General features: G+C 40.4%; 1 protein-coding gene across 1 annotated transcript in view; it reads right to left on the reverse strand.

Annotated features, from left to right (window-relative positions):
- Positions 1–6,647: 6,647 nt before the first annotated feature.
- LOC111156929 (cell division cycle 20B) overlaps positions 6,648–19,552 on the reverse strand; it is a 39,872-nt gene continuing 26,967 nt past the window's right edge. Inside the window, exons 6-12 of the mRNA XM_022518077.1 lie at positions 19,352–19,468; positions 14,789–15,018; positions 13,385–13,479; positions 9,882–10,107; positions 7,850–7,975; positions 7,264–7,381; positions 6,648–6,748 (exon numbers count right to left, since the gene is read on the reverse strand). Coding sequence (XP_022373785.1) covers positions 6,648–6,748; positions 7,264–7,381; positions 7,850–7,975; positions 9,882–10,107; positions 13,385–13,479; positions 14,789–15,018; positions 19,352–19,468 — 1,013 coding nt within the window. The remainder of the gene's footprint in view (positions 6,749–7,263; positions 7,382–7,849; positions 7,976–9,881; positions 10,108–13,384; positions 13,480–14,788; positions 15,019–19,351; positions 19,469–19,552) is intronic.

A 19,552-nucleotide genomic window follows, 5' to 3' on the forward strand; every position in this document is an offset into this window, starting at 1 on the left:
GTGCTCACTCTCTCTCCCTCTCTCTCTCTGACAAATAAAAAAAAAAAAAAAAAAAAAGTAGTTGCATAGAACCCTCATTCATTGCTGATGGAAGCGTAAACTGATACTTCTTAGGCAAGTTGGTAGAGACTACTTAAAACTCAATATCCTATGACCAAGCAGTTCCACACCTGGGTATATGCCCAACAGAAATGTGTGCTTTTGTCCACCAAAGAATGATTAAGAGTGTGCATAGTAACTTTATTCTTTTTCTAAAAGATTTATTTATTTTTAGAGGACACGTGAGCAGGGGGAGGGGCAAAAGGACACTCTCAAACAGACTCCCCACTGAGTACAGGGCCCGACAAAGGGCTTGATTTCACGACCTTGAGATCATAACCTGGGCCAAAATCAACAGTCAGATACTTAACCAACTGAGCCACTCAGGTGCCCCACAACTTTATTCTTAAAGTCAAAATGGAAAATAGCTCAAATATTTATCCACAGTAAGATGGATTGACAATTGTCATACATTTATACATGGGAATATTACGTAGCAATGAAAAAGAAAAGCCTACAGTTACATGTAACAACATGAATTAATATTACAAGCCTAATAGTGAGTGAAAGAAGTCAAAAAGAATATAAAAGATGTGATTCCACTTATCTGCAGGTTGGCATAAAACAAAGGTATCGTGTAGAGGTCAGAATAATGGAAAGGTGTTGACAAAGAGTAGGTACAGGGAAGTCTTTAGGGTACAAGAAATGTTCAAGTGGATGGTATAGACTGATGCCAAGAGTTCAAACCCAAGTAACATCGTCTCAAAACACTTCCTAGAGAGGTTAAGACTTTGATGAGCAAAGAAAAGGAAGAGAGTAGTAGAAATTCCAGACTAGAAGAAAAGCTCTGACAAAAGCACAAAGGCAGGAAATCAAAAGACCTAGCCCAGGGTCAACACCTCTCTGTCAAATAAATAAATAAAATCTTAAAAAAAAAAAAAAATTTAAAAGAACATGTGCGCTGGGTGGCCCAGTCCGTTAAGAGTCTGACTCTTGATCTCAGCTCTGGTCTTGATCTCAGAGTTGTGAGTTCAGGCCCCACGTTGTGTTCTACACTGGGCATGGAGCTTACTTTAAAAAAGAGAGAGAGAGAACAGTGGCCTGATCGAGCCTAAAAAAAACTTAGCAATTATCAAATCCAAAGCCTTATTCTTGTAAGTGTTATGACCACATGCAAGTTTGCTCAGTTGGTCTATGGCTGTTCTAGGGCTCAGGACCCTAAGGTTGAGGTGAGGGCTCTATGTAATAAGGAGTTATTGAGAGTTTCTGAGCAGGGGCTGAGAAGATCACCACCATGCTTTTAGAAATGTAGCCCAACTGTGTGGTGGAGACCCATGAAGAATAAAGAGAGGAAAACAGAAGGAATTACAATGAAGTGGTCATCAGGTATTCAGTACATGACTAGAATGAAACAGAAGAGAACAAGGTGTGAACAGATTAAGCATGGAATGGAATAATCAGGAGGTTACCTGGATGATGGGATGACCAAGATAGGGATGAGAGCAGGGAGAGGGACAAGGGAGTTCTACAGGGGATCTCATTTTGAGAGGAAATACTGGGCATGCTTAACATACTGCTTAGCATATAGTGGAATTTTAACCAATATTTTTCAAGTGAATAAGGGATGTTTTTAATGTATTTGGTTTAAGCTAAAACAGGAAAGGATCTCAGAAAGGAAATATCCAGAGTCAGAAAGAAATATGAGGCTGGAGATTGGGAGAAAAGTCAAGAGGGGAAAAGGTGTTTGGAAATCTCTGCTGTAGAAATCTCTGCTATCACAGTGGAAATGCATCCCTAACAAGGAAGAGATAGAAAAAAAGAAAAAGAAGGAAGAAGAAGAGGAGAATGAGGGAGGGGAAAATAGAGAAGAGGCAAAGATAGTATCTGGGAATGGAACAGGAGGAAGCAGAGCAAATAGGCACGAGAAGAAAGGTCACGAGAACATTCACCTCAGGAAAAGCACGTCATCCAGTTTGGTAGTCACAACAACCCCGTGGAGAAGACAAAGCCACTGTCCTTATTCTCACTTTGAAGTGAGGAAGCTGGAGCTCGTAGAGTTGCTGAGTGACAGCAGCTCCATACACAGGCTGTGCCATCTGCTGAAGCAGAAAATACTCGGGTCTGGTCTGGACTCAAAGCCAGGTGCAGCACTCTGCCTCTGTGGCCTGCGGGAAGAAGGGAAGACAGCTCATGTCCCACATTACAAGGGCTGTTGCTGAGGTGGAGGGCCCCGTATCCCCTCCCAGGATGAAGGCTTCTCTGAAACCTGCCATATATGAAGCTGGCACTCCCACTGTGCCTTTGCTATGGTAAACACCAGTCCGAGCGAACTGTAGGCAGCAACCTCAGGTGGCTGAGGTTTTGCTTTACTGGGTTTCCCTTTCAGAGCTCTTCCCCCTTTTATTAGTTTCCTAGGGCTGCCAAAACAAATTACCACACACTGCTGGAAACAAGACAAATTTCTTTTCCCATAGCTTTGGTGACCAGAGGTCCAGAATCAAGGTGTTAGCTGGACTGGCTCCCTCTGGAGGTTGGAAGGGGAGCTTCCAACCCTTGCCTCCTATCTTTGAATTGCGGCCACATCACTCCATTCTCTGCCTCTGTGTCACATGGCCCTTTTTTCCATGTGCCTGTTCTCTTCTGTGTGTCTCTTCGAAGGACACTTGTCATTGGATTTAGGGCCCATCCAGGATGATCTCATCTCACAATCCTTGACTTAATTACATCAGTTTTTTGCTAAAGAAAATCACAATCACAGCTTCCAGGGATTTGACAAGTGGCGGGATCATTTCTAGCCCACCATGCCCCTCATGCCCCAAACCGTTATCAGCTCTATCTTCTCTACTCCACGAGCAGCCAGGAATTGCTACTGCTATGCTCCAGCCACCCATCCCATCCTCCTTATCCTCTCCAAAAAGTCATCCCTTGGGACCTAAGTTTCAAGGAGATAATCAAATAAATTGAGGCAGATTAATAGGAAAGGACCCAAAAAGCTCTACCCCAAAGCAAACATGAGTCTTAGTTATGTAATTCTGGAGACAATCCACCTTTTTCTGTTATCTACCTGATCGTCTCCCAAAGAACATTTTGTGGAACAGTAATTCCATATGAAGTTGGTTAATAGGTATTAAAAAAGAAAACAGTGTTTAATGTTCACATTAGTTTGGGATCTCCAGGTTAAAAAATATTAAACAGGATTCCTTATTTCAAGACTGCTTTATTTGGGAGAAGAGATTATAATAAGCAGCATTTATGAAACTTAGTTGACCAAAGTCATGTCCTTTTTTTTTTAAGATTTTGTTTATTTATTTGACAGACAGAAATCACAAGTAGGCAGAGAGGCAGGCAGAGAGAGAGAGAGGAGGAAGCCGACTTCCCGCTGAGCAGAGAGCCCGATATGGGGCTCGATCCCAGGACCCTGGAATCATGACCCGAGCTAAAGGCAGAGGCTTTAACCCACGGAGCCACCCAGGCGCCCTAGTCATGTCCTTTTGACGTGAACTTCTCACATGGCTCACGTTCCTTGGAAAATACTTGGCAAAATCTATCCTAACCCAACAGTGACGGCTAACAATCAAACGTTCAGGCCAAAGCAGACAAAACTGACTCCATGAAAGAAGGCTGGGGCCAGGAGGATGGAGGGAAGGAAAGAGGTTGTGTAAGTTTTTGACTGAGGAGGTATTTGGGGACACACATAAAATATAGCTAGGTTGGTAGTCATCTCATAGAACTAGTACAGTTTTCAATTCAAATGAGATCTGGAATTTCAGAAATAATCTTGTGTTCTGACACCAGATTCTCAGGAGCAAAGAGTACGTATACATATTCCTCTCCTGAAGGAGACATTTCTTAGACACGGGAATTTTTCCATCCACACACATCATGCCCAATGGTCGCCTGGATGCTCACGCACACATATGCACACGGGGACAGGCACACATGCCCCCAAAGAGACATGGGTTTGACTCTGGGTGTGTCAGTGCATTAAAAAAAAAATCTAGATTCATAGATACAAAGCAGCTCCCTTATTTTATAGATGAAAAAGAGTTCAGTAACTTGTCCCACGTGCCTTGTCCCATGTCACAGAGCTAATTGATGGCAAAGCCAGAACTAGAATCAAATTCAGTGCTTTAACCCGTTAGCCCATTCTCCAATCCCACAGCAAAGAAGAATCTCTTTTCCTAGGGAATACCACTGCTCCTTATTTTTTAATTAAACATTTATAAATTAAAGCAATGTAAATGAAAACCACTTAATTTAGTTAGGATAAATATAGAATATTACATGAATGTTTTTAAATTAAACTTAAGAAAAGTCAATTCAATAAACACAGTAGGTATTAAATATGCCTTCATTTTTTTATTACAATGTGTTGAAATGAAGAGAAAGAAAGGGAAAAAAGTAGAAAAGAAGTAATAAAGAAAAAAAAATCCGAATCTTTTCCAAAGCAGGTTTTGAAAAATGTCTTTACTTTAAAAAAATGGAGAACTGCCTCCAAAATTTGTTAGGAAAATGGAGTTTGGGTTAGAAGCAGAAGCATTCTTTTTTTTTTTAATTTATTTTTATTTACACATTATTTATTACAGGTTTACACACTTCACAGCACTCACCATAGCACATACCTTTCCCAATGTCCATAACCCAACCACCCTCTCCTTACCCTCCTCCCCCTGGCAACCCTCAGTTTGTTTTGTGACATTAAGAGTCTTTTATGGTTTGTCTCCCTCCCAATCCCATCTTGTTTCATTTATTCCTTTCCTACTCCACATACCCCCCCCCCCCGTTGCCCCTCAACTTCCTCATATCAGGGAGATCATATGATAATTGTCTTTCTCTGACTTATTTCGCTAAGCATAATACCCTCTAGTTCCATCCACATCGTCGCAAATGGCAAGATTTCATTTCTTTTGATGGCTGCATAGTATTCCATAGTATATATATATACTACATCTTCTTTACCCATTCATCTGTTGATGAACATCTAGGCTCTTTCCATAGTTTGGCTATTGTGGACACTGCTGCTATAAACATTCAGGTGCACATGCCCCTTCAGATCACTACATTTGTATCTTTAAGGTAAATACCCAGTAGTGCAATTGCTGGGTCATGGCTCTATTTTCAACTTTTTGAGGAGCCTCCATGGTTGCACCAGCTCGCATCCCCACCAACAGTGTAGGAGTTTTCCCCTTTCTCCGAATCTTCACCAGCAAGAAGCAGAAGCATTCTTGAAACACTTCTCTCCTATTAGTGAAAATCTAAATTTACTAGATTTAGTGGGAAATGCCGTCTTTACCTTAGACAAAGGCCATCCTTTAGGATTCACATCCCTAAATTCCAAGAGTATTATCACTGAAAGGATTTTGTTTGAAAGTTTTGTGTTCTTCATGCAGCAATCATTATAAAGGAGACTACCTATCAATGCATGTGCTAAGGACTATGAAACCAAATCAAAGGCCAGACCTCACCTACAGGCTAGAAAGTTACATATCGCTGCTTCAAAGCTTGTAAATTACAACTTTTGGAAGGTGAGGGGAAGAATGATCTTAAGTTATCTTCTTTCTCCAGTTAGATGGGGAAAACCTCTTTAATAGAATTCTCCCACCAGAGAATCATGAGTGTGGTTAACAGGGTGAGACGAAGGAAAGGCATGGCCATAATCTAGAATAGCTTTTTTCTAAGCTTTATGACCACAATCCACTGTTCAAAACTACATTTTATGTTGCCACCCCATATTTAAACACGCATATGGTATTGAACAACTGTAACAAAAGTTTCACAAAATAATGCCTACTTTTACATTGTTTCCATTCTCTGCTATTCTATTTCACCTTTTTAATGCTAACCACCTGATGTATGTTTATGTAACAACCACCCTGCTAAACACTGGGAAATATGCCCGTAGTTGAGACTACTGGGTCAGAGATGAGCATTAGTGTCTGAAAGCTGGAAAGTAACTGCATCTTCTTTAATCATAAACATGTTAAGGGAAGAAAAGGTTAAATGTACTCTTTGGAATTCTGTCTAATATCAATGAAAAAAGCACAAGACGATGACTGAAGAATTCATAACTCGTCAAGGCTAAAAAAGAAAGAAAATGTACCAGTTAAGTTCATTCTTTATTGCCAGTATCAACAAATTGACTCCAGGATCTATCAGAGGTCCCTACCTCACTGAAAGATCTAACTATCTACTGGAATTGTAGTTTTGTAAAGAACCAGGTTTAAGGCTTCATTAAAAATATTTCTCTAGGGTGCCTGGGGGAGCTCAGTCAGTTGAGCATCTGCCTTTGGCTCAGGTCATGATCTCAGGGTCCTGGGATCAAGTCCCATGTCAGCCTCCCTGCTCAGCAGGAAGTCTGCTTCTCCCTCTCCCTCTGCCCCTCCCCACCGCTCATGCTCTCTCTCAAATAAATAGAATCTTTAAAAAAATAAAATAAAATAATTTCCCTAATCAGAAAACATATCCCATGAATTACATATCTTATGATTTAAAATATAAAGGATCAATTCATGTCCTTCGTACACTCAGGCATGGCCACCCAGGTAGCTCTGTCAAGAGCTGTCTACATTTTTATTCACCAAATTACACAGTCTAAGAGCTTAAGGATATCAAAGTCGTTCTGAGGTCAGACAGACCAGGAAGACCAGACAGGAGCAGGAAGTCTTTCTGTTAAGGGTGTTTTGTTGTTGCCAAATAACATTCACACAATCTACAAAGAGAGTCACGGTATTATCACTATGGAACACTATAGACATTTGGTGTTTTCGGTCTGTTGCTTCCCACTAAAGTATGGGCTCCCTGAGGGCAAAGATGATGTCTGTCTTGTTTACATGTATGTCCCCCCCACCTCCAAAAGTGCCTCACACACGGTAAATGTATATTGAATAAACCCACACGTTGTAGCACTCCTGAAAATAAGGAAAGATGAGTTATGATGCTAATTCCAGAGTTCAAAAAGCATTTGGAAACTCTCCCTGATCATCACTCTTCATCCATGCATGTAAGCAAGAGGAGAAGACAGGACCATTCTAAGCGATGAACAGTCTGAGTCAAATTCAGAAATACTCATCTACGGACACCCTGAGATGGGGTGGATGTAGGTCTTTTTTCCTGATAAAATAAATACTTTAAAAAGCCAGAGGAGATCTTTGACTCAGGGCTTTTCCTGCCAGTGACAGCTCACTTAGCAATGGGAACATGCATTTTAGTCACCTGTGTGCTTACCCAAAAATCCACGTGACCTGGACAGACCAGGACAGGCCCACACAGTCACATCATTCTTGGGACTACCTTGGCCACTTGCAACCTCCTTTGTCTTAGGTAGCCAAATTAGGGAACAAATCTGTAATAATGGCCAAAAAAAAATACAGAGTTATAGCAATGTCTGATGCATTATGAATGTATTTCAAATGGATACCAGGTGATATGTTCTGTCCACATCCCTCCTCCAGTCCACAGCTGGGGTTAAGGTGTGAGAGGAACTATTTTAGTTTTAGGAAAGTTGATCCCAAGCCAACAGAAGATTAAGCATACAAATAGGTTTGGGTGCAATGAACCTACAAATTTGAGCACAGTCAAAGCAGTGCTGAGAAAGAAGGAAAGTGTGGGGAATAGAGGGGGAAGGAAAAGATACACAAATCAACTTGCAACCCACAGAGAAACGTTCTACAAAAACAAACTGCCAAGAACTGAAGTCTTTATAGACTCACAAGTACAGAGAGATGTGTTTGGGTCCTGTGCTCTAACAGCGATCGTTTTCACAAGGTTCTAGAAGATCAAAGAGAAGGCAGACTCCAGCAGAGATGTTTACCTGTGAGTCTGTGCTTGGGGTCTGGATGCTTTGCCCAGTATTTATGTCCAAGACATGTAAGTGTCCATCTTCCATGCCGCCTCCAACAGCAAGGACTGCAGACTGCCAGGGACACCAATCCATGGCCTTGAAAGTTCAAATAATCACACAGGCAGCTCAGGCTTGGAGGAAGTGAACTTGTGAAGGTGACACACTTCACACCATATACCACGGCTCTCCTGGAGCTCTGATCTAAAGGCAGGAGCAAAGGCACTCTCTAGAGATTACTTCTAAGGGACTAGAAATCACCTATTAGGTGCCTTCCTCAAATTTTGAGAACAATTTGCCAATATTTTAAACAAAAAAAAAATCACCCAATAATATATTTTAAAAACTACACTCAACATGTCCTATGGGGTAAGAATCTGCTGTGACATGTAAGAATAGGTGACATGTGCCCCCTGAAATCTGATGATGAAATGAATTTTTCTCTCATTTGTCTACCTGTGTCTTTAGGTTCTAGGTCAGAGAAGAAAGGACAAAATGGAGCCACACATGATTGCTTGCACCCCCAAAACTCTCATGCATTTCAACTCCTAATACATTTCAGAAAGGAAAATTGCTGTTGATTTACTTCCTTATAAATGACTACAGGTAATCCTGAAAAATAAGGTTCAGTATTGCATATTTATGCTGACAATTGAAATGATGAGTAACACTAATTTTAAAGGACAGTCTAATAAATATTTCCATTGTATTTATCCATGTATTCTTATCTGCATGTCCATCCTGCCATTAGCTGCCCAAGGCTTGGCTCGCTCAGACTTCAGAGGCCCTTGGTTCAATTTGCTGTATTTCTGACAAGGCACATAAGAAAGTAACTTGTTTTGCTTGTCTTGGGTTTTTCACGTGTTGGGTTTTTGGTGTTTTTTTTTTTTGTTTTTTGTTTTTTAGTTTGCTTTATTTGGTTTTTGTATTTTGTTCGCAGACAGAGTATTTTACATACATTTTCCCTAGATTTCTCTCAAATCATTAAAGATGGGAATTTGGACCTTAAATCATTCTTAATGTCCTGTGGATATTAAAACCATAAGCCAGAGTACTGAGCCACTACCATGCGTTAGCAGCTGGTAAGACGTATTACACCCTGTATCAGGAAACTCTGTGTTAACTTGGTAAGTTCTCATTCTAACAAATTTGTTCAGAGGTAATAAAGTAGAACCATTTCTTTGTTCTGTGAGTGATAAATATTCTGGGACAATGTTGAGGTCAATACATATATCTGTGATGCCAAAGGAATGAAAGTACAGGTTGTTGTTGGTGGTGGTTTTTTTTACTAGAAATAAGAATTTAAAATACAGAGAAATTTAAAAAAAATATTATGCAGAGCTTGATGGAATATTGGTTTAACTCTGAAGCATCCTTTCTCCTCCTCCTTTTCACAGTGGGTGTCCTTTCAGGGGTGTGAGTTCAGGTAGGTCTGGACAGCCAGTGTACCCATCTGTCTGACCACAGTTACTGCTGAGAGAGGAGAATGTGCCCAAAGTCACACCAGAGTTCTGGGACTTTTCTATCAGAGTAACAAGGAACCGTAGTTTCTTAATCAGTTCCATCTGGGAGGATCTGAATTTGAAGCTGCTAAGAGCCATCTTGCCCACAAAATGTCTGAATAAAGAATGAAACTCAGCAGAGACAGGCAGAGCCAAGAGCCAAAGAGAAAGAGTTTTAATGACATCATTTAAGGCCCTAGGTCTGGACGGTATTGAAAGCAGCTGTATGTACCCAGGACTCCTCTGTCGAAAGAGAAAATATATTTACATTTGTTTGCAGAAGCTCTCGTTTACCTCTGGTTTCAGTTACTTACAACCACAAAATCAGACACATGGAGGGTATAAATAGGGTTGTCTTTCAAGAGAATGATGGCAAAATCCAAAACAAATTCTAGGGGAAGAAAAATCTCAGAGCATTAGCTTAATGGCTTTGTTCTCAGGTGTGAAGGATGCTCAGTGATCTCTGAGTAGACAGCAACCTGGAAAGCTATTGGATGTCTTACCTTGACTGCTGTAGGTTGGGCTATGACTTTCAGGGGTTGAACCTGGGCTTTTGCACCCGGGTCATGGGGCCATATCGTCAGCAGTCCATCACTACAGCCACTGGAAAGCAGCCTGCCATCAGGGGACCACTTGAGAGCACAGACAGCTTGCTTGTGGTGAAGTGTTCCAACGTGATGCTGGGTGACCCGAACGTCGTGATGATAAACACGGCCCAGCCTCGACCCGCTGCACAGAGGTAAAGGGGCAGGTTCCTGACAGAAAACTCAAGCCCTATTGCTAATAAGCATTTGAAAACATGAAAGAAAGCATAGTTCAAACTACCAAAAGACCCCACAGGACAGATTCAAGACACAGTTTTTGAACATTCGTTGGGTTCATAAGGATAGAGTATTCTGCCTAGGTGACTATTCGCACAAGCGAAAAAAATTTCTGTGGCAAAGTTTCAAATGTGGATAATGAGATGATATCCTTTGAGAGATACTTCTTTTTTTTTTAAGATTTTATTTGTTTGTTTGTTTGTTTGTTTATTTGAGAGAAAATGAGAATGCAAGCAAGTAAGAGAATGGGGTTGACAGGGGCCAGGGAGAGGGAGAAGCAGGCTCCCCACTGAGCCGGGAGCCTGATATGGGGCTCGATCCTAGGGTTCCTGGATCATGACCTGAGCCAGAGGCAGACACTTAACCAACTGAGTCACCCAGGCACCCCATTTTGACAGATACTTCTAATGACTTCAATATGATGCAGGCAGCTATGGAAATGATAAATTTTAAAGATTTCCATATTTCTCCAGGGAGTTCTTTATGTACTGAACATACGAAATGTTTCTGGAATTCAGAATATTTCATATTATCTCAATGCAATATATATTTATAGTGAAATGTCAGAGATAGAAATGTATTATTTCCTTTTTCTGTTAAGCTACAAATCACTATTAATTTTGTTAGTGCCACTCATGTCTAAAAAGAGTATAAAACTCTCTGACTGTCACAGCAAACTGCAATGTGATTCGGAATCAGGAGATAATCTCTACTTACTTGTAGTGATTTGGATCCAAAGAATGATAAAGATCATATCACTTTATCAAAGATAATGAACTCCTCCCAGACTAATTTAATTTTCTCCAAGGAACAAGTAAACAACTACCTACAACTATTTCTGAAATTTCTCAAAATCCAGTGTTGTCTTTTTATTTATTTATTTATTTATTTTAAAGAGTTTTATTTACTTGACAGAGAGAGCACAAGTAGGCAGCGAGGCAGGCGGAGGGGGGGGCGGTGAAGCAGGCTCCCTGCTGAGCAGAGAGCCCAGTGTGGGGCTCAATTCCAGGACCCTGAGACCATGACCTGAGCCGAAGGCAGAGGCTTTAACCCACTGAGCCACCCAGGTGCCCCAGTGTCGTCTTTTTTTTTTTTTTTTTAAGATTTTATTTCTTTATTTGACAGAGGTCACAAGTAGGCAGAGAGGCGGAGCGGGGGGAAGGTTGGGGGGTTGGATGGGGGGCAAAGCAGGCTCCCCGCTGAGCAGAGAGCCCGATGCGGGGCTCGATTCCAGGACCCTGAGATCATAACCTGAGCCGAAGGCAGAGGCTTAACCCACTGAGCCACCCAGGCACCCCCAGAGTCGTCTTTTTAAAAATGATTCAAGCACCACACTGAACAGCCTTCTGATGAACAATATGGGATCTGTGGCCAGACCACCTGGGCTCAAAGCCCGACTCTGCCCCTTTTACTAACCATGTGACCTCAGGCTAGTGTCTCAGTTGATTCATTAGCAACAGGTTGGTTGGAGATTAGAAACAACTCGACGCAGAATTACTGCAGGGATTAAAACACATAAAGAGTATAGCAAGCCTGGCACACATTACTCCAAAAATATTAGCTGCTATTATAAGAAAGGATCTGTTCATGGATAATAAAACCAAATTTAAACAACACAGACTATAAAAGGAATTTAAATAGAGAACTGACCTCACTATAACAACTTCGCACAGTAAATAGCCCTTTATGTGCTATTTTGTTTAAGCAGCTTTAAGTTTGACCTATAATCACAAGATAGTGAAATCTTGTTTATATCTCAGGTACTTAAAGAAATTGTAAAAGACCTTGGAATTTATTTAATTTAAACCTACCTTAAGAACTACAGTATAAAAATGAATGGCAGTGGTGGGGCATCTGGGTGGCTCAGTGGGTTAAACCTCTGCCTTCAGCTCAGGTCATGATCTTAGGGTCCTGGGATCGAGTCCTGCATCAGGCTCCCTGCTGAGCAGGAAGCCTGCTTCCCCCTCTCCCTCTGCTGCTCCCCTTGCTTGTGCTCTCTCTCCTTCTCTCACTCTCTGTCAAATAAATAAATTCTTAAAAAAAAAATAAATGAATGGCCGTGGGCACCTGGTTGGCTCAGTTGGTTAAGCCTCTGCCTTTGGCTCAGGTCATGATGTCAGGGTCTTGGGATCAAGTCCCACATGGGGCTCCTGGCTCAACAGGGAGTCTGCTTTTCCCTCTCCCTCTGCTGCTCCCCCTGCTTGTGCTCTCTTTCTCTCAAATAAAAAGTAAAATCTTTTTAAAAAATGAATGGCAGGGGCACCTGGGTGGCTCAGTGGGTTAAAGCCTCTGTCTTCAGCTCGGGTCGTGATCCCAGGGTCCTGGGATCGAGCCCCGCATCGAGCCCCGCATCGGGCTCTCTGCTCGGCGGGAGCCTGCTTCCTCCTCTCTCTCTGCCTGCCTCTCTGCCTCCTTGTGATTTCTATCTGTCAAATAAATAAATAAATCTTTTAAAAAAAAATGAATGGCAATTGTTAAAAGCAATTATGTAAGATCGTACGAACAAGTCATTTAAACTTTCTGGTTAGTTAGACTAAATCAGTAGTTCTCAAAAGTGATGAAGCATGAGCATCACTTCAGAAATTAGAAATGCAAATTATCAGAGCCCCTCCAGACCTACTGAATCAGAAGTTCCTAGAGACGGACCAGCAATCTGTGTTGTAAGGAGCCCTTCAGAGGATGTTGATGGGTGCTCAAGTGTGAGAACTGTGGAACTGGCTGATCTATGAGGTTCCATCCAGCTCTAACATCTGTGGATCTATGAATGGGAAATGTGCCCCAGAAAGCTTACCATATTCCAAATTATTGATCCTGACAGCATTAAATACTTGTTTTCAACAAAATTATCCTCCTGGTAGGTATTACTTGGTGCAGAGAAACTTTTTGCTTAAACAGAGTTTTACCTTTTGTCTGAACAATTTAGTGGATCCTGAACCTTACTTTCCAGTACCAGCACATGGTGCAGGCGCATAGCCAACCTGGTGCCTGTGGCCACTGGACCACTTACATCACCAGAGGAGCAGGATATTCAAGAAGGTAGGATCATAACTGCCTAACCAATATCCTGTTTGGCTGCGGTTGGTTTTGCTTTTGCTTCTGGTTTTAAATATTATAGTTCTGTTCACTCAGCACCCATAATCACTCTGTGAGACAAATATAATTCATTCCATTAAGATGCTTCTTACCTGCTGAGAATACAGTCATTCCAGCTCAGAGCCCCAACCACCGACAAATGACCAAGCATATTTCTCAGCTGCTTTTTAGTTACCACATCCCATAACTGAAAACAAAAAATAAACAGAGTTACATAGCATTGTCTTTTTCACAGTCCACTGTCTTCTTAAAGGCCTGATAGCAATTAATGTTACTACTGCCAGCCCTTGTACTAAGGGAAAGCTCAGCTCCTTTAACCCTGGGCAGCATTTCTCAACACTGTCTGTATATGACATCACCGATGGGGCTCACCATTCATGCTAGCCGTTCTGATTTAATAACGGAGGTAGAGTCTGTGGATACGGAGTTTATTTTACGACATTGCTTTAAAGCTCCCCAGGTGAATTCAATGGGCAGCCACAGCTTGAGAATGGCTCTCACATTTCTAGTTTCATATCTGGAAATCCACCGAAAGGCTAAGAGATTCCCTTCCTGCCACCTATATACGATACTCTGACCCGTATGAAAAATGAGAACTTTGGTGTGAGAAGAAATCGTGATATAACCTTCATAGCATCCAGTATCACTGTAGAGATGAGAAAGCAGTGAGAGCCATCTGTGACCCTCCAAAGGCACACTGAACACATGAGCCATATTGTTTACAGTATTGTTAGTAATAATAATACATGAGAAGTTAAATAGATTGATGGAAACTGGGTAAATTCACATTTCAGAGAGCCTATCAGAAAAAAAAAAAAATTCATTCATTTTAAGTGACTCTACTCCTGATCATAGCTTGAGGTGAAAAAGGAGAGTTGAAGGTTATCTTTCTCTCTCTGAAGTCCTAACCCTGGGGATTCTACAAACCCAACTTTAATACAAGAGAAAAGACTTGTAGGGGCACCTGGCTGGTTTGATCAGAGGAGCATGCCACTCTTGATCTCAGAGTTGTGAGTTTAAGCCCCACATTGGGTGTAGAGATTACTTAAAAAAAATAAAATCTTTGGGGGAAAAAATACTTTTAAAAAGGTAAATACAGGAGTGCCTGGGTGGCTCAGTGGGTTAAAGCCTCTGCCTTCAGCTCTGGTCATGATCTCAAGGTCCTGGAATCAAGCTCAGCGGGGAGCCTGCTTCCCCCTCTCTCTCTCTGTCTGCCTCTCTGCCTACTTGTGATCTCTGTCTGTCAAATAAATAAATAAAAATCTTAAAAAAAAAAAAGGTCAATACAGCAGAAGGAGATTGTGTGAAGAAAAAAAGAAACAAAAGCTAGGTTGAGTATCCTTAAGTCCTCATTAAATGTCATTCAGAAAAGAACCAGAATCCCATATCTTCTCACTCCCCATAGTTTCAAGCACCACAACTAATATAGAGTCTCTATTGTATATTAATTTGTTATTAAAGGTCAGTTTTAGTTATCTAGCAATTACACAGAGCACATTTTGAGGGAAAAAAAAAAAACTGCCCATTACCTGTACTTCTCCCTCGCTGGTGCCAACTGCCAGGCAGTTTCCATCTTTTACCCAGGACACAGAAGATATATAGTTACAATTGATAGGTAGGTCTATATTTTCAATCACATTGTAGTTTTCCCCATTCCAGATGAATACAGAGGATCCAAGGGCTATAGCAACTAGATTTTGAAAATTCCAATCTAGAGTATTTAGATCTATAAGAAAGGCATTTCACTAATATTAGAGTAATAATTTTAGCCAAATAAAAAATATTTTCAACTAACCAACTTTTTTTACAGATAAATAAAATTAATACCTTTCCCATGATCAACTGGGAAATAGAATCACATAGGTAAACAGATCATTAGAAGTTCAAAAATAAAAACTAGAATTCTGTATCAAGAGTCACAGTCTAGTGAATAATAATCTTACTATTCATAATCAAATGTATTTATTTAGAGTCATTTCGAGAACTTGGAAGTTTCATCTACCATTATTAGTACACATGGATTTTATCTAACAGATCACTAAAAATTAAAAGCATATTTTTTATTGAAATTATCTGGCCTTTTTTTTTTTAATTTTAATTCCAGTGTACTTAATATACAGTGTTATATTAGTTTCAGGTATACAAAATAGTGATTCAACAATTTTACACATCACTCAGTGCTAATAATGATAAGTATACTCTTAATCCCCCCTTCACCTGTTTCACCCATCCCATCCACTCATCTCCCCTCAGGCAAGGATCAGTTTGTTCTCCATAATGAAGAGTCTGCTTTTTGGTTTGTCTCTTCATAGTATGGTATTTGTCTTTCTCTGACTGATGCATTTCACTTAGATCCATACATGTTGTTGTAAATGGAGAGATTTGGGGGTTTTTATGGCTGAATAAAATTCAAGCATATGTGTATTAAAACATAACACATCTTTTTTTAAGATTTTATTTTTTATTTAAGAAAGAGAGCACAGGCATGGGGAGGGGTAGAGGGATAGGGACAAGCAGACTCCCCACTGAATGTGGAGCCTGATGTGGGGCTCAATCCCAGGACCCCTAGATCATGACCTGAGCTAAAGTCAGATGTTTAATGACTGAGCCTCCCAGGCACCCCCATACCACATCTTCTTTATCCATTCATCTATCAATGGACACTTGGGCTGCTTCTATAATTTGGTTATTATAAATAATACTGCAATAAACATAGGGGAAAAACACCTAACCCTTACAGAGACATCCTTCATCCATATGAAAGATGCCACTATCATTTTAAACCAAAAATACCACCCAACTACAGTCTATCTAGAAGAAGTGATCACTAGCTTATAAGTGATACCTAGAAATTCCTAGCTCTACTCTCCAGTTTCTACTATTAGAACTCTTTGACTGCCAAAAGAAACCATATTTGTATGACCACATATTAAGATGTATCCTATCTTATTTCTTTTTTGAATTGAGATATAGTTGACATAGAACCCTTTCTTATTTCTTATAAGACAAAAATTCTTCTCCTCATTGATACATCTCAATACAAAACTATGAGGCACAGCAGCTCCACTACAGTGGCCTAAGCCACCCATGACCACCTCTCCCACTGATGACAACTATAAACTCTGAACAAAGTATTAAAAAAAAAAAAAAAAAACCCTTCCTCAGAACTGGAAAATAAGCAAATGCAGTTAACTAAGTAAGGGAGTCAAAACCAGAAGAAGCAACCTGCCCAGGGGTGAGTTTCTCACTTTTTTTCTCACATGGTTTTGCCAGAGGGTGGGCCCCAGTCACAGAACAGCACCAGCAGCTAAAGCTCTGATAGAAAGCTCACCATCTTTCTGGTGAGAGGAGCCAAGAAAAGGAGCCTGAGGTGGCCAAAATGTGTGGAGAAAGTCCTGAAGGGGAGAGAGCCACAGAAAGAGAGCTACACAACTCTAGTTGTGAATGTAGGAACCCACGCACATCTCAGCCTAACCCTGAAATCATGTTTTTAGGGAAAACTCAGATCAGCTTAGCAAAGGCTTTGAGAACCGAACTGAGTGAAGCATCTATTTAGGACTCAGCCTAGACTCTGATCTGTATATATGAGGGAAAGACCCAAACCAGCATAGTCAAGGCAGAAGAAACTGATCTGAGACTCAAAACACCACCCACAAAAGGCAAGACAAAACTTAAGGTATAAATGTAACTAAGACAGGGGTATCTGGGAGGTTCAGTTGATAAAATATCTGCCTTCAGCTCAGGTCATGATCTCAGGGCCCTGGGATGGAGCCCCACATCAGGCTCCCTGCTCAGTGGGGAGCCTGCTTCTCCCTCTTCCTCTGCCCCTCCCCCTGCTTGTGAGCGCACACACTCTCTCTCTCCCTCTCTCTGTCAAATAAATAAACTCTTTTTTAAAAAATAAAAAAATTAAAGGTAAGACAAAAACGGCAACATTCTCTGCAGGAGCCTGAGTTAATACCACATAAAATCTACAACGTATAGAACACGATTCAAGATTACTGGACACAAGGAAAACATAATTAATAGATGAAAACCCTACGATGAATTAAGTATAGGAATTATCAGACAAAGATGCTAAAGCAGTTCCAATAGAATATGCACACAGAATAGAAAAGAATATTCTCCATGAGGTAAAGAAAAAACATACTTGAATGAAAAGAGAAAATATCAGCAGAGGAATAAAAAAATAGAAACTGTTCTATATACAAAGATAATAGAAACTATAAAAATAAAACTGCAATAGAAGCCATACGGGGCGCCTGGGTGGCTCAGTGGGTTAGGGCCTCTGCCTTCAGCTCAGGTCATGATCCCAGGATCCTGGGATTGAGCCCCACATCGGACTCTCTGCTGGGCAGGGAGCCTGCTTCCCCCCTCTCCCTGCCTGCCTCTCTGCCTACTTGTGATCTCTGTCTGTTAAATAAATAAATAAAATCTTAAAAAAAAAAAAAAACAGTAAAGTGGAAATTTTGAAACTGAAAATTACAATATCTGAAAAATCTTCTGGATGGGCTCGGTTGCAGAATGGAAATGACAGAGGAGTCACTGAATTTGAATATAAATCAACAGAAATTATCTGAAGAACATGTAGAAAAAAATTTGAAAAAGAAATGAGCAAACTTCAGGGACCTTTGGAATAATATCCAAAGATCTCATATGTGTAATTAGATTCAGGTCTTGGAAGCAAAAGAATAAGTCTTCAAATTACCTTAGAACTCTCACCAGAAACTATGGAGGCCAGAAGTCCTTATAATATGTTTAAAATGCTAAAAGAAAAAATCTAGCGACCCAGAATTCTACAGGCACCAAAAATATCATAAAACAGAATATAAAAAGTGTACCAGAAGTCTTTGCCAACTGACCTTATCTGAAAGATGCTAACAGAAGCTTTCAGGCTGAAGAAAATTATATGAGAGGGAAATTTGGATCATCAGGAATGAAATTCTCTTTCATGGAAAGAAATAGCATGGAATTGCTATATATTTGGGTAAATATGAAGACAGTTTTTCCTCTTTCATTTAAAATACATATATGTATGGCTTCTTGGAGTAAAATTTTTAACAATGGTAGAGTTTTCAATGTATGTAGATGTAAAATATATGACAACTGCCATAACCTAAAAAAAGTTAAGGGGGTTACGGGGACCTGTGTAACTATAAAATTTGCATCTACCTACCTATTTGCCAGTCCCCCACTGTATCCTCTTCATTGCCATTATCATTAATTACCAACATCCTGCCCTTGCTCACATTGTTAACATTGCTGAAAATGCTCTATTTTCTCTCCCCCATCCCTCCAAAACCTACCCATTTTTCAAGACCCAGCTCAAAGCTCAATATCTCCACAAAGTCTTTTCAGACAAAGATGCAAAGATCACTGAACTACTTATAATCATTATAGCTCCTTTTACTCCACAATTCATTACTTCTATTCTATACTAGCATGTTGGTAGACGTTCCATTGAGTTAGTCCTGTCTTCCCAGGGCACCTGGGTGGCTCAGTTGGTTGAGTGTCTGCCTTCAGCTTGGGTCATGATCTCAGGGTCCTGGAATCCAGCCCCACACCGGGTTCCCTGCTCAGAAGGGAGTCTGCTTCTCCTACCTCTCCCTCTGGTCCTCCTCCTGCTCATGTTGTTTCTCTCACTCACTCTCTCTCTCAAATAATTAAAATATTTTTTTAAAAAGTCCTGTCCTCCCAACTAGATTATAAATTAGGCACATAACAAGAAGACCCAATGTGGCTGTTTGACTGATTAGATTTATCCATGTTTAAAATATATGCCTAAGAATAGGCTCCCATTCTCACAGTTCATTCTAATACAGAAAAAAAAAAAAAGTGTATTTCTCATATCCCACCAACACCAAAAATACCCATTCCACACATGAAATTTGTACAAGGAAAAGCCAAATTACATTAACTATATTTGGGTAGTACAGCCTTGGGACATGAGGCACAAGGGTCATTGGATTCTTCCAGAAGCAAATTTCAAGTTTATGCCACAGTACAGGATATATTTTGTCACTCCAACTTTTCAATTCATGGTCTAAATAATAACTTACAATAGTCATTTCGAAGACCAGTAAGATGAATCTTCACTTCTGGTTGGAGTATGGAATAGTCTAGATTCCTGAATCTTTTAAGATAGAAGGATTCATCTCTGACTCCATCTCTGCAGCCTATAAAGAACAAACAATTCCACGTATCTTTATGATCCCATAAGCATAATATCTATGCAGGTATTAAGACATAACAAAGTGAAA

Source organism: Enhydra lutris, unplaced genomic scaffold (genome assembly GCF_002288905.1).
Source record: "Enhydra lutris kenyoni isolate GAN:26980312 unplaced genomic scaffold, ASM228890v2 scaffoldscaffold50, whole genome shotgun sequence".
Classification (NCBI taxonomy): domain Eukaryota; kingdom Metazoa; phylum Chordata; class Mammalia; order Carnivora; family Mustelidae; genus Enhydra; species Enhydra lutris.